The 15,399-nt window shown below is 45.0% G+C and overlaps 1 protein-coding gene across 1 annotated transcript; it reads left to right on the forward strand.

Moving 5' to 3' along the window:
- The first annotated feature begins 1,784 nt into the window (after positions 1-1,784).
- Positions 1,785-5,836, forward strand: GFER (growth factor, augmenter of liver regeneration). The gene is made up of 3 exons (XM_063314836.1): positions 1,785-1,985; positions 2,706-2,908; positions 3,492-5,836. The coding sequence occupies exons 1-3, from the start codon at positions 1,797-1,799 to the stop codon at positions 3,652-3,654; spliced, it is 555 nt and encodes a 184-aa protein (XP_063170906.1). The 5' UTR covers positions 1,785-1,796; the 3' UTR covers positions 3,655-5,836.
- Positions 5,837-15,399: the final 9,563 nt, after the last annotated feature.

A 15,399-nucleotide genomic window follows, 5' to 3' on the forward strand; every position in this document is an offset into this window, starting at 1 on the left:
GTGGTCCTCTTGGACACAGTAGTAGATCTGGTGGTCATCTGATGTGAAGTGGCCCATTCCAGTCCATTTCAGTTCACTGATGCCCAAAATGTCTATCTTTAATCTTGACATCTCCCCAATAACCACATCCAATTTGCCCTGGCTCATAGATCTTACATTCCAGGTTCCAATGGTGAGTTGATCCTTAGAACATCGGATTCGCCGTTCACCACCAGCACCGTTGGCCGCTAGCCGTCCTTTCAGCTTTGAGCTAGCTGCGTCATCACGTCTGGGACTAGTTGAACTCATCCTCTGTTCCTCCCCAGTAGCATTTTGACCATCTTCCGACCTGGGGGTTTCATCTTCCGATGGTATACCGACATATCTCTGGTTGTACTGATCCATTTAGTTTTCACGGCAAGAATACTGGGGTGGGTTGCCATTACCTTCCCCAGGGATCGCATTTAGTCTGACCTCTCTGTCATGACCTTCCCGTCTTGGGTGGTCCTTCACGGTTTAGCTCATGGCATCATTGAGGTGCTCAAGCTCCAGCACCATGACAAGGCAACAATCCTTTGCTGAAGAAGGTTCATAGATAGTAGTAAGCAAATTGGCTGAGATCAGACCATACACACAAAACCATTAAAACCTTGGTTGATAAACCACAATCGCAGGTGGTCCCACAAATGGCCAAGCTAAAACCATGTAAACAAGGTGCAGTCCTGGCATACTGCATGAGCTCAGCCACAAATTTCTGAAGTTGGAATTGCCCATTTGGTCACTGACACCAACCCAAGCCAAAGCAGACAACAGCTGCTCAGCCTGTGTTGGACACATCCAGCAGAGAGAAGCCCTCCACTGCTCCGGGTCATTGGCTTTATTGTCCAACTGCTCTGTTAGGAAATTTTTTCGTAACATTCAAGTGGACTCTGCCTTCCTGTTCCTTAAATCCATTATCCTGGATCCTTAATTCTGGAATGAAAGAAATGAGGTCCTGACTTCCTTCTGGGTGACCTCCTTTTAAGTATTTGAAGAATGCTAATGTATTCCTCACCCTGCCTGCCCCGCCCTACCCCTCTCAAGGCTCCTCATACTCCTCTCCCTAAATCTGTCTTCAAAAGTCTTCTTAGTCCTCTGCTCATCCCCACTGCCCTCTGAATCCACAGGAGTCTGCAACTGATGAAACAGCCTTCCTGGCCTTGTGATACCAACTCTGCTCCTTTTGTACTTAAGTGCAACACCATGATGCACGTACAAATGGACAGAGCTTGTGCTGTGACCTTCCAATGCTTGTTTCTTCACTTCCACATCATCGTGTTAGGAATGGACACTTAGGTCTGAACCTTTCCAATTTCCCAGAATTCTCTTCAAAGTGTGATACCAAAAACTGGGCACAGTCCTGGAGGAATTTCGAATTCAGAGCTCCCTGAACCAGCAAATCCAACACCAGCTGGGCTCTCTTACTCTTCTCTAAGCCACTCAGAGTCACCGTGTATGAGTTGGGCAGCCTTATAAATTTGTTTAATAAATAAATAAAGCAAGCAAGCAAGCAAGCCAGGGCCATGGAAAACTCTGCCTCTGAGCACGACCTTCCTTTTCCATTATTTTCTCGGAAAGTCTAAACGGCCTTCCCCCAAGATGGCTGGATAGCAGTCCAGGCCTTCTGCCGTGCCATAAAGAGGAGCTTTCGGCTCTGTCGGATCGGGGATGCTCAATTCCTGCATCCGATACCCTCCGCTTCCTCGTCGCCATGGCAACGGCGGCGGTCCACGCCCGGCGGGCCGCCTCCGGCCCAGCATGCCTTGCGCGGGGGCAAGATGGCGGCGCCCAGTCCCAGCCCGGGGCGGCCCGGTCACACTTTCCCCTTCCCCTTCCCGGGCTCTCCGAGCGACCATCCCGCGGGCGAGGAGCCGCCGTCGGAGGAGAAAAGGCGGAAGAAGCCGCCCTGCCGGGCCTGTACCGACTTCAGGAGCTGGATGCGGGAGCAGAAGAAGCAGGCGGGCCCGGTGAGGAAGCGGGTGGCCGGGCTGCCGGGGCTGAGGAGGAGCCGGGGCTGAAAAGGGAGGGTCACCTCTCGCCCCCTCCCCGCTCTGGCATAGGTACAGCTCATTTTCCCCGCCGCTGGTTGGAGGCTGAATGCCCCTTCGGCCGCCCCCCAGCTTGTAGGGTCTCATAATTCCAGGTTGCCCCCTTACTCCTCTCTGCTGAATGAATGATACAGGCAGAGAGGCGCCCCCACCCCCATCCATGCGTTCCAGTTCTTTACTGGGGGAGTTCATGTCACTGGAGCCACAGGAAAGAAGCATCTCTAATGCTGCCAATTTCAGAGGTTGTAGAAATCTTGCAGACCTCTATGCTGTGGGAATCAACTTTCGTTTGTGGCTTTTTGAAAACATCTGTTTGGGAGGATTCTTAAAAGGGGACATAGGAGCTTCCTGGGCCTGTGCTATACAGTATGGTCTGTACAGCTTTCTGAACCAGAGGAGGAGAAGGAAGAGGAAGTAAACTTGCCTGGCAAACTCCATCTTCTGAGAACCTGCTTCAGGTCCCCCTTCCATCAAAAATCTGCTATATTGTGAAATTTGATTTAAGATGTCGTATGTTCCTAGCTAATGATGGCATATTTAACAAACCATAGTTAAAAAGCATACAGTGATGTCTACATAATGTGTAGGTGATTTGTCTCCTTTCACTTCTACTTATGAGTACTGTGTTCTTCCAACTAGGAAACAAATGTCAAGGAATCAACATCTGATTGCCCCCTAGACAAAGAAGAACTGGGGAGATGTTCATGGTCATTTCTACACACGATGGCAGCATTTTATCCTGACCGGCCCAGTAAAATCCAGCAGCAAGAAATGATACAGTTTATCCAATTATTTTCTAAAGTTTTTCCTTGTGATGAATGTGGAGAAGATTTCAGGAATAGGTGAGGGTTTTTTTTAGAATGCCTGAGGTTTGTGTGTTCTTTGCCTTAAAGGAATTAACTTTCTGCTATGAGGTGATTTAACTTTAGCATAGTAGAAACTCTACCTCTGTGACTTGTTTATACTGTGAAAATTAAGCAGGCTTGTATAAGGTATTTTATTTTGTATAATTATGCCTTATTTACTATTTGACAATGAACTATCAAATAAAGAAAAGATGAACCTGCCACGACTATCTATTTTTAGCTAATAAACCATTCATGTGCTTAATGTTTCATTTCATGGAAACATTCACATTAAGCCCAAATTAATGTTATTAAGCCCCAATCTTGAGTCTAGCTGTACAAGATCCAGGTAACAAATTTCCCCAATTTATTGGTATTGCCCCAATACATTAAAGTGTATTCTTGGGGTTGTAATAGTGTTGCAGACATTACATATAGCAGAAAGAAATCCATGATAGGGGGTAAACTCATTTCACAACTGTTGCAGCTGTCTGTTTCCAACCAGGAACCTTGTGATGAAGTGGGGTGGAATGCAAAATAAAGCAGCATCTGACTGCATTTGGTTTCCTTTGACACACAGAATACGAAAAAATCAACCTGATGCCAGCAACAGACATAATCTGACGCAGTGGTTTTGCCGGATTCATAATGAGGTAAATAAGAAGCTGGGGAAACCTGAATTTGACTGCTCTCTTGTAGACGAACGATGGCGAGATGGATGGAAGGATGGATCCTGCGATTAGATCTGCTGGATATTTTTCCAACTTGATTAAAAAAATCAACAAAACACCACAAAATCAATGCTATTATGGACCTTTCCTAGAGACAAAATTGTACATATGTATTAATGGAGGTGATGGAAACAGGCAGAAGGGTTTTGATATGTATTTTCTGTTTCTGGTTTTGAAAATTTAATATTGAACACATCTCTGTGTTATATGATGCCTCTACCTGTTGATTGTGCTGTTTCCTGACCATTTCAGTTATTTCAAATACCAGCAAACGCTGCCTTCAGAACTCTAGACGATACTTGAAGAAACCATTCTGAACATGAAGACACTGTACTTACTCAGCTCAGTGCTGACTTAGTCCCTGGAAGTCTGAGATATTCCATTTGCAACTATTTGTAGCCATCTGATGATGATGATGACGACGACGACGACATCATTTGCCTTCATTTTGCTGCTTGCATTTTTGTGTTCAGCAGATTTTTTTCCCCTCTCCTTAAAGCCTAGAATACTTTTTCAATTCTATTTTTTAAAAAGTGCTACAATATAAATTGTTAGAAAACTGTGCCTGCTTACATTTCTACTGCATATACACAGTAGGAAAAGATCTCTCATTTTAAGGTGTGAGCAGTGGGTATGTTCTTTTCATTTTCCTCTCTGGCCAGACTCAGCAAAAGAGGACAGTGTAGATTAGATTACTTATGATTAATGAAATAAGCACACGGAAATCATGAAGGGGGGTCATGTTTTATATCAAAATGCACAGCTGCTAGGAATGGTGGTCTGTGAAGGTTATATTCGCTCCACATAATGGGAAATTGCCGAGTTCCCATTTCAAGTAAGTGTTCTTTTTATCTATAAGAACTTTGTGTGTCCGAAGTCTCATGACCTGGAAGTAGGAAATAAATGTGCTCTGAGATAGCACCTTGTGAATTGCGTTTTGTGGCATGATGTCCTGACCCATGCTGGCTACAATAAACTGTCAATGGTTGCCTTGTGAGGAGAGCAGAAGGTTGGAGTAAAGAGATAAGAAGAAAGGGCATGAACTCTCTCCCTTACAGCTACAGAAAACTTTCAGGTTTTATGTTATACCACAGCATATAAAGTCACAAATGAAATTCAGATACTGTGCATATGGGAAGCCATTGGATGTTTAGAGGTAACCATGACTGTTTATATACCATGAGCTTTTGAGAAGCTTCTTCTGGGAAGAAATTTATGGTTTATCTTAGTTTCCTGTTTTACCTTAATATGGGAGACTTTGGCTTGAACGTACAATATTTAACTGCAAAGTTAACTGTGACTTATCGAACCTTGTTAACTATAGTTATAGATTTTATATAACTATAAAACTAGTTTTTATAGTTATATAAAATCTATAACTATAAAACTAGTTTTTATAGTTATAAAACTAGTTTATATAGTTCTTATATAACTATATAAAAAGAGAATTCATCTCTCTGTGTTGGCTATACTTTTCATGATCTATTAAATGTGTAGCTTTTGGAGATCTTACTGGGATGTGTTAACATGAATATTATCATTACATTCATTTTACTCAGGTTGGCTAAGATCCAGTTTTATTTGCCCAAGCAAAGCGGGTCCCGTTAATTAACTTAGAGTGAATAGACACGCAGTTGTGCAAAGCAGTGAAGAACTGCTGACCCAGACTATTTTTTAAAAAACAGGACTAGGGTCTTAGTAGGGTATCTGGCTACCATGTCCTCAGAAGAAAAAATTCATTGTTAAATCCATTTGTTACTGACTTATAAACAGAATGCTTCCAGATATAAACAGAGCTGCAGGCACCAAACGGTCTGCCTTTCTTCCTCTATTTACTGTGCTTTAGTATCTGGAAACTTACAGCAGAGGAATAAGGCGGCTGGTGATGAAATGGCATCTGGTCCTTGTCAAAGGGCGTCCTTCCTAAAAGCATTTAAAAGTACAGCCATGCCCTGTGGTCAAGGATTTGGCAAACACTACACAGCTCTACTACTACAGTCAAATGGATTTTTGATGAAGGAAACATCCAGCATTTTGCATCTAAGATAATAAAAAATTTCTGTTTACGTTTGGTGTGCTTTTCATTGGTCAAAAACACTGATTATTTGAATGCACTTGATGAAGGCAATTTTAAGTGTGTCTCAGAATTAATTTATTTTGTTCCTGCTGACCAAATAATAAAAGTAAATATTCATTGTTTTCCTCTCTTATTTTTTAAAAAGTAACCATTTCCCAGTGTTATAGTTTCTACTAGTCTTGGAATCAGGATATTATCTCTTGACTTCAGATAATATTTTTCATTCAAGGATGATTGATATACTGAGTTGAAAACAAGCATACAAAGAATACCAAGCAATAGGACAGACTGGGATTGAAAGAAAACATCCCAGAAGTTGACAGTGGCAAACCACTTCTGTTGACAGGAAAATGGTGTGGATGCCTCCCTTAAGTCCCCAGGAGTTGTGCTTGACCTGAAGGAGAGTGACTTGCAGAAAATAGTTTTCCCAAATTGTCCCTATGCTTCAGGAACTTGGTGAAAGAACCTGAGATTGACACAGGTTGCAGTGTATTAAAACTGTTTCTATTGACTGTTAAAGCCTGCTTTGATCTAGAGGGCTGAGACTTGTCTGGGCAGTAAGCCCTGCGGCAACTTTTAGCCATACATTAAACAGCAGCACTCTGTATCCCCAGCCAAAAGGACTGCCTGGGAATGAAAGACACTAGGAAATCCATACTGAGAATATTTACCCAGAATTCTTTGTGATCAGTCAGCATGAATGGAGCTGGTGATGTGAAGTATTTGGCATTTTGCATGTGAACCACTATATACTAGGTGCTGGCACAGTGTTATCCATAGCATAAGGAATTCATGATCTATTCAGTCTCCTGAGCTGAAGGACAATGTATCCCTTTCCCTGATTTTTTAAAATAATCTGTCCTGCTAAGACATTAATTGCACTTGTGTCAACGAGAGACAGGACATTCCCCAGAGAGAAAAATCTCAGATTTGCATTTTAGTTTGTGCTCAATTATCACTACATCCCAAGCAGAAAAGGCAGGTTTGTATCCCACATACAATCACTACCTCATACCATAGGGACTTGCCTGTAGAGTCTGCAGATGCCCCTGGAAAAGTCTCATGTCCAGGTCCAACTAGGGCCGTGTGCGTGTGTGTGTGTGTGTGTGAGAGAGAGAGAGAGAGAGGAGTGTAGGAATTTTGCTAAAGAAAAAGAAGGGATCCACAGGGACAAAAACAACTTCAGTGAAGTTAATGCGGCCCACTGACAAAAAGCAAACCCAGGGATGGTTTGAACCCCATCCCTGGGAAATTGAAAGTTGCTTCTCATGGCAGTGCCCACCTTTGGGAAGTTTTGACATAGTTCTGGTTTTGCAAAGAAAAAGAATGGGAGCTCAGCCCTGGACAACCCTAACCTTCCAGCTGCAGGACTACAACTCCCAGCAATCCTCCCCATTGCCCGTGGTGGCCTCCCCGCTAGAGTAACAGGCCATCAGTCCAACAGAAGAATTACTTGGTCTCTCAAAGATGGCTCCTTTTTCCTGGCTTTATCCTTTGAACCCAGAGGTCTTGCCATGCACAGGAGTTCTGGAAGTTACAGCACCGTGGAAAAGTCCTGTTTTTTCTTCGGCAGAGTAAAAAAGGCACTTCCACAAAAGGGCAGAAATATTTAACCAGTTTGCAAGTTAACACCTCCAAGCATTGCCCATCAGTTCTTCATTAATAATGGAAGCCACTGCAATTGTGGAAAACAGTCCACACCCTATGCGGGAATCCCAAGGAAGTCAGCCAATCTGCAAGCTGATCAATCAGATTTTAGCCTGCTTTCCATTAAAAGCAAGTTGCAGGGCAAACCATGTGCTGTAAAACTGTAAAGTCAGACATGCAAGAATGCTGTAAGAACAGCGACAGCATCGCTACAATGTGTAATTTCAACAAAATAACTACATGGTCTTGACATCAAAAACCAACAAGACTGGGCATCAACCTTAACAGGGTTCTCCTCTTCCTTGCTCTTTTCAGGATATACTCCCGTCTGTCAACGGGCTTCCTAAAACGTGATGCCAGACCTGGATGAATATTCCAGGTGGAGTCTGGCCAGTGCAGGTTAGACAGGAACTGTCAGTCCTTTGAGGTAGGTCAGTTCAGGAAACAGATACTACAAGGACGATGGAAGTCTCCTTGATTGTTGCAGGGTATAGGAACAGCCTGCCAGAGTTTCCATCTGTCCCCCCTTATGCCATATAGAATCAGGGTGGTGCTAACTCTCAGACTTCCTCCTAAGATGCTGGGCTGAGATCTCAGGGCTCACAAATTGTCTGAATGTTTTGTTGAATATCGACCTCAAGCTATTTATATATGATAACTGTAGCAAGATTATTATATGCACAAAGGTGGAAAGGTTCGGCATTACCCACAGTGGAGGAATGCTTGGCAAAGATGGAACATGCAAAGATGGCTAAATGGATTTCCTTGATTAGAGAAAAGACAATATCTACGTTTATCGCTGAATAGAAACCCCTTATAGACTTTTTGCATGAAAGAGAAAAAAATGAACTTATGATTCATGGTTTTGATGATTAGAAAAAATAGATTATAGAAGAAAAGGGAGGGGGTTTTTTTAACCATAGAGTAAGAGGTAATTTTGATTTTTGTACTTATAATTGCTATAAAGAAAATCAGAAGCGACTTCTTTCTATTTCTTTTCATTCTTTCTTTTTGCACTTTTTTCTTTTCTTTCTTTACTTTATATTAGTTCTTGTTAGTTTCTATCTTTTAATTTTTTTAAAATAAAAATTATATTTAAAAAAATACTGACATCAAGTTGACCACTTGGTAGTTACAAATCCCCCTTTTCCTCTTTTTGAAGACAAGAACAACATTTGCTGCTCTCCAATCCTCTTACCAGCATGCCTGTCCTCCACAATTTCTCGAAGAGCACGGAGAAGAACTCTGAGATGGCAACCGAATGCCTTTGAGACTCTTGGGTGTAACTGGTCTGGTCCAGGAGATTCACATCCATCAAGGATAGCCAGGTGCTCCCAGCCATCTCTTTCCTTACCTGGGTTGCGGCTGCTCTGCTCCGCTTCGCTTGGACGCATTTCCCCTTTGGGGAGAAGACCGAAGCACAGCAGCCATTGGGTTGCTCTACCCTCTCCGTTACTTGTTACTGCTCCAGGCAATGTCTCCCTCCCCCACTCCACCCCCAGCCTTTCATTTTTCATCTTCTTTCTAGTGGTACAGCTACAAAAGCCCTTTTGGTTGCTTGAAGCCACACTTTCAAACCTAAAGCCTTTTGCACTTGAGCCTTTCTTGGCAAGATCTCAGAAGTGGCTTGCCCTGGCCTTCTTCTTCCCAGGGCTGAGAGGGAGGGACTGGCCCAAGGTCACCCAGCCGGCTTTCCTACCTCAGGTGGGACTGGAACTCACGGTATCCTGGTTTCAGTCTGGTGCCTTCACCACTGGTCCAAACGGGCTCTCCTTTTAAGCCTTAGCACAGGCAAAAGCTCCCTACATATCCACATCAGTTGCCTCAGCTGCCCCATTTTTTTCCCCTCATTGGAATGGCATATAGTTGTACTTCCATATTTTCTTTTTCAGACGTTCCTAACTATCCCAGGCTCCCTTTGGCCAGAGGATTCCCTTCTAGGGGGTTTCTGTCCATGGGATCACCTTGGCCTGAGGAATTTCTGTCCATGGTAGTTCTCTTAACTTGTTGAAAGTGCTTCTCATGAAATCGAGTGTGCATGTACAACTCTGCTCCACTTTTTCTTTCTGTAGGATATTGATCCCAAGATGACCTCATTTCCCGAAGTTCCCATTCCTTTTATCTCTTTTTATCTTTTTAGTATTAGTTAGCTCAAATGTGAGAGAGCCAATTCTCTTCTTTAACTTTCTGGAAAAGGAAACAATGAGCTCACAAGGGAATTTTTGGGACTGCAGGCTGGAACAAGTTGGTTTTCCAATAGTTGTCTGTGTTGAAGCCTCCCATCTTGCTCCGGATCCCATCCTTAAAGATTCTCCACTCTGGTGCAAGAAGACACTCTCCAGGCTTTCTGCCTGGCTTGGCAACCTATAGTTCACCCACAATGCCTTTCTTGTTCTCTCCTCCCCTGCACCTTATATTCTTGCCCAGATGCACTTTGTCAGACTCTTAGGCTCCAATTCCTGCACCTCAATATAGGTGTGCACTATCTTCTTTAAAAAAATAGTCCAATTTCAAACAAACATACATAAAATAATAAAGATGATTCTTTTCGCTATTCCTAGAGCATGAAAATCTCCTCTGATGTTACCTAGTCGGGTAATGAAATGTCTGCAAGCAAACAACCAAGCTCAGAGAGCACCGAGGACTCCACAGAAAATCCCAACTTTGTTCAGAGCATGTTAAGTTTCGAATAGTTGGTATATAATTTAAAATGATATGTATACCTTTAAAACTCAAAGTTTTCTCAATAATTCTGTCACCATAAGAAGTATGAAGAAGAACATGACCATAACATATGAACTAAAGTGCCCACAAATTTCCTGCAACACCAATGCAAATAATCATTAGTCCATCCCTTACAAAATATTCTAGACTGTGTCCAATAAATACAAAAACCTGTAAGGATTGCCTATTCTAAAACACCCTCAGACTCATAAGCAGGATCACAAAGATATCTGATTTATTAAAGAATAGCATGCAGGATCACAAAGAAAGCTGAGAATGGAAAAAGCACGCCAAATGCAAACTAAAAACCCTCGGTACAAACGAGATCCCTCCCCCCATAGAATCTTCCCAGGCTCACAATCCCAGGTGCTCCTAACGGCTTCTGATGGTCCACGGGATGGTCCTTGAACAGAGCACATAACCCAAACACATTCCATTGTAATGAACATAGATACAGAGCTTGGCACAAGGTTTCACAGCAGCTCCCTCCCAAACAGAAACGCACGTCAGCACCATGGCATGTGAAACGTTACAACGTACAGTGCACATTGAAACAGTGAACATGACAAAACCAATCTTTTGGTGGATTAATTTCAACTTTAGATCACAGAATATAAACTTAGTATTCTTTAAGACTAAGACTTGATGGCTGAAAATGAAGAGGAACTGAGGAGCCTTATGATGAAGGTGAAAGAAGAAAGTGCAAAAGCTGGTTTGCAGCTAAACCTCAAAAAAACCAAGATTATGGCAACCAGCTTGATTGATAACTGGCAAATAGAGGGAGAAAATGTAGAAGCAGTGAAAGACTTTGTATTCCTAGGTGCAAAGATTACTGCAGATGCTGACTGCAGTCAGGAAATCAGAAGACGTTTAATCCTTGGAAGAAGAGCAATGACAAATCTCGATAAAATAGTTAAGAGCAGAGACATCACACTGACAACAAAGGTCCGCATAGGTAAAGCAATGGTGTTCCCTGTAGTAACATATGGCTGCGAGAGCTGGACCATAAGGAAGGCTGAGCAAAGGAAGATCGATGCTTTTGAACTGTGGTGTTGGAGGAAAATTCTGAGAGTGCCTTGGACTGCAAGAAGATCCAACCAGTCCATCCTCCAGGAAATAAAGCCAGACTGCTCACTTGAGGGAATGATATTAAAGGCAAAACTGAAATACTTTGGCCACATAATGAGAAGACAGGACACCCTGGAGAAGATGCTGATGCTAGGGAGAGTGGAGGGCAAAAGGAAGAGGGGCCGACCAAGGGCAAGATGGATGGATGATATTCTAGAGGTGACGGACTCGTCCCTGGGGGAGCTGGGGGTGTTGACGACCGACAGGAAGCTCTGGCGTGGGCTGGTCCATGAAGTCACGAAGAGTCGGAAGCGACTAAACGAATAAACAACAACAAGACTAAGACTAGAAAAGCCAAAAGACCACTACACTCCCTTGCCAGCAATCAACACCCAGATAGGCAAAAATCAACACTAGGATTAACACCAGATGAACCATCAAACAGCACAATACACCCTAATCAAGGAACTATTAACTCAGGCAATCAACCAAGCGCAAACAACCGCCCAATCAAAGAACTCCCAAGGAGAGAACAACACCCCCACCAACACAAGCAGGGCAAGCCACGTTATATAAACAGAGAGCAAGGCCCTCTCCCTGTTTGCACTGAAGATGTTGGCTAGTCTGGCAATGAAATGTCTGCAAGGAAACAACAAGGCTCAGAGAGCACCAAGGACTCCACAGTTCAACCCTGAGCTACAAATATTTGCTTCGATTGGTATAACCAACATATCATTCACATAAAGTAAAATCTTGTATTCAAGAGAATCAACCTTTATCCTGCTTACATTGAAGAGCTAGCCTAATTATCGCCAACTCGCTTCTGTAATACGCTTGTGCTAGGATAGGAACAAAGGAAACAAACAGACAATTACTAAATAAGGGCAAAACCTGAGGATAGCATTATGATTGGACCACACCACCCCCTAATGAGATATACATCATACCTCAGGCATGTATAACCGTTCCCAACACCCTCACCGGGGTGTGCCATGCAGCTTCCTGCGTGAAGCCCGTATTGGACACCCAGCCACTTCTTTGATCAAATAAACTGCTGTTGATTTTAGATACGTGTTGTCTGAAGTGTCTATATTGGAAAGTAAGGGTACTTCAGCCATTGGGACCCTACATTTCTGGCGCCCAATGTGGGGCTCGAAGGCAAATTCCTTTAGGTCTTGGAACTGATCCTTAAGGTCAGTTCGCCTTCATCTGCGGATCCCGGGGAAAACCGCCCTCGGTGAGCAACGACGTGGTGGCACGCCCTGGACCAATTGTTCGGCCACCTCGTTGAATAGTGATGGGCGGCAGACCTCGTGGATTCTGAACCTGAACGCCAAAACAACACATATTTTCAGGGACCAGAGGACGTATTGGGAACCCAGGATACTCAACACAGGTAAGACATTTATATTTCTCCAAAAGTGAAAGGGAGGGGGCGGTGGTTGAAAAGGCCGACGGGCCCATGCCTCGAGCTGACGGAAAGGCCCAAGAAACTTCCGAAGAGTGGAGAAATAAGGACATAAAAGAGGAAGATGGGTAATGAAGCTTCAAATTTGAGGAAGAGGACTTGTGGGAAACCTGGGAAACAGGCAGGCGAAGAAAACACCCCCCTATCATGTGTAGTAAAACATTTTAAAGAATTATATCCCCAATTGGCATATCAGACAAACTTGAAGCCTGATAGTTTGAAGTTCTTATGCAGCCATGTTTGGCCGCACTACTTCCTAGGGACAGGCCGCCAAAAATGGCCGCCCGGCAGGACCCTATTGGAAGACATTATACATGATATGGAGGTCTTTTTTGCGACCCAAGGGAAAACAGAGGAACAGGACTATCTGGAATTCTTTTCTGATCTAGCTGAACGAAAGGATCTACAGCACAAGTGCAACCTTAAGGAAGGGGTGGATAAAAGGGTGCTTACTTGTCCCGCGAGGGTCTGTTCAGACCCCACGGATGAGAGGAAAGGGAATTTCCTCAGCCATACTGTCAGCCTACTGCTCCCCTCCCTCAGGATCCTTTACCCCCTCCTGCCCCAGTAGAGCCCCAGGCATCCGGGGAGTCTTCATCGATCTTTCTAGCCCTCCCCACACTCATTCTGGCCACTCCTATGCCTCAACCTCGATGGCTCACTTATTGGCGCCCTTGAGGCAGGTGCCTACAGGGGATGGACTGACTTTCATCCACACCCCTTTCTGCCCCACTGATCTTTTTAACTGGAAGGAAAGTCTTCCCCCGTACAGGGAATCACCCCAAAGGTACGTGGATTTAGTGAAGCGGATAATCAAGACCCACTGCCCCACTGTCCCTGATCTCTTCACCTTGTTGTCCGGCCTTTTAGGAGCCGAGGATAAACGCCAAGTCCTAAAAGCTGCCAGTGAACATTATGCCGCTTTACAAGCCACGGCAGCAGAGCGGCATAACCCCGACGCTGCCTGGCCGTTGCCCCACGTGCTCTTGAACCCCACATACGAGGCGGACGCCAATAACCCGCATGGCCTTATGGCCCTTAATCATGCTAGACAGGCCATCCTCCAGGGCCTCAAAACAGGAGTCCCCAAGACGGTGAATTTCCACCGGGTTCACCAGATATTACAAGAGCCAAAGGAACCCCCCACTGACTTTCTTAATCGCCTGAAGGATAGTTTTCGCTGGTACACTGATTTAGACCCAGAGGCCCCTGGCAACAAAGTTATCTTAAAAATGACCTTCATAGGGCAGTCAGCCCCAGATATAAGAAGAAAATTTATATGGGGACAACTTTCAGTGTCCTTTGTGATGCTCCTTCCCAAACTTACTCGGGGCGACAGGTTCCCATGACCGGTGATATCAGAGAAGATCGGCAGGCCATTGTGACTACCCCCTTGCCGGTGGAGGGCCCCAGGATTCCACCCCAGATGGATCACCCCTTCTTAGTACTGCCTGAGTGCCCCATCAACCTTTTGGGCCGGGACCTGCTCACTAAATTACAAGCAACTGTCTCTTTTTCCCCTAACGGACCCGTTTTGGCCTTTGCTCCTGACCGGTCCTATGTGCTCTTCCTGGGTAAAAGGGGCAGAGTGAGCCTGGCCCTTGATGAACTACCGGTGGATTCAAAAATTTGGTACTCCGGAACCCCTGGATTTGCCAAGTTCGCTATCCCCCACCACGCCAAACTGTTGCCTGGGGCACTACCTATTGCCATCCGGCAGTACCCCATTTTGCAAAATGCTAGGAAGGGGATTCAGCCCCTCATTTCCTTGTTCTGACAAACTGGATTGCTGATACTGTGCGGGTCTCCATGGTCCACCCCTATTTTTCCGGTTCCTAAGCCCGACAGGACCTGGAGGTTTGTCCAGGATCTGAGGGAGGTAAATGCCCGAGTAGTTCCCCTTCACCCCGTGGTTGCAAACCCATATACCATTTTGACCACCCTGACCAGGTCGCAAGTCTGGTATACGGTGATAGATTTAAAAGATGCTTTCTTTTGCATCCCCGTGGCCCAGGAGAAGCAGCCCTTGTTTGCTTTTGAATGGCAGGAACCCTATACCCGTCAGACCACACAGTTGACCTGGACCCGGCTACCCCAGGGATACAGGAATAGCCCCACTGTATTCACGGCAGCCTTAAGCCGAGATCTTGCGGAGTTTTCTGCTGCCCCAGCCTCCCTCCTCCAGTCTGTAGATGACTTGCTGCTGGCAGCTGAGACGAGAGATGTGTGCACCCAGACCGGGATTAGACTTCTGAACCATCTGGCCGAGCAGGGTACACCGTCTCCAAGGGAAAAGTCCAATGGGTCACCCAAGAGGTTCAGTACCTGGGATACGTGATAAAACAGGGCTTTCGTTCTCTACACCCTAGTTGCCTGAGAGCTGTGGCAGCCTTACAAGGGCCCCAAAACCTCAAACAGCTGAGATCGTTCTTGGGCGTTACCAGTTTCGCTCGTCTGTGGATACCCGGCTACTCCCTAAGCCCTTATACGGCCTAACCCAAAAGGATGTGGCATGGGATTGGACGGGAGAGTACAGGCAGGCCTGGGCTGGTCTTAAAAATGCATTAGCTCAGACCGCAGCTCTCGTACTTCTGGACCAGGGCCGACCCTTTTCTCTCTATGTTACCAAGTGACGGGGGTTTGCACTGGGGGTGCTGATCCAACACCTGGGGGCAGAACGGTTACCCGTGGCCTATCTGTCGCGGACCCTGGACCCTGTGACCCTTGGCTGGCCTGCTTGCTTAAGGGCTGTGGCAGCCACGGCTATTTTAAT

Source organism: Candoia aspera, chromosome 14 (genome assembly GCF_035149785.1).
Source record: "Candoia aspera isolate rCanAsp1 chromosome 14, rCanAsp1.hap2, whole genome shotgun sequence".
Taxonomy (NCBI): Eukaryota; Metazoa; Chordata; class Lepidosauria; order Squamata; family Boidae; genus Candoia; species Candoia aspera.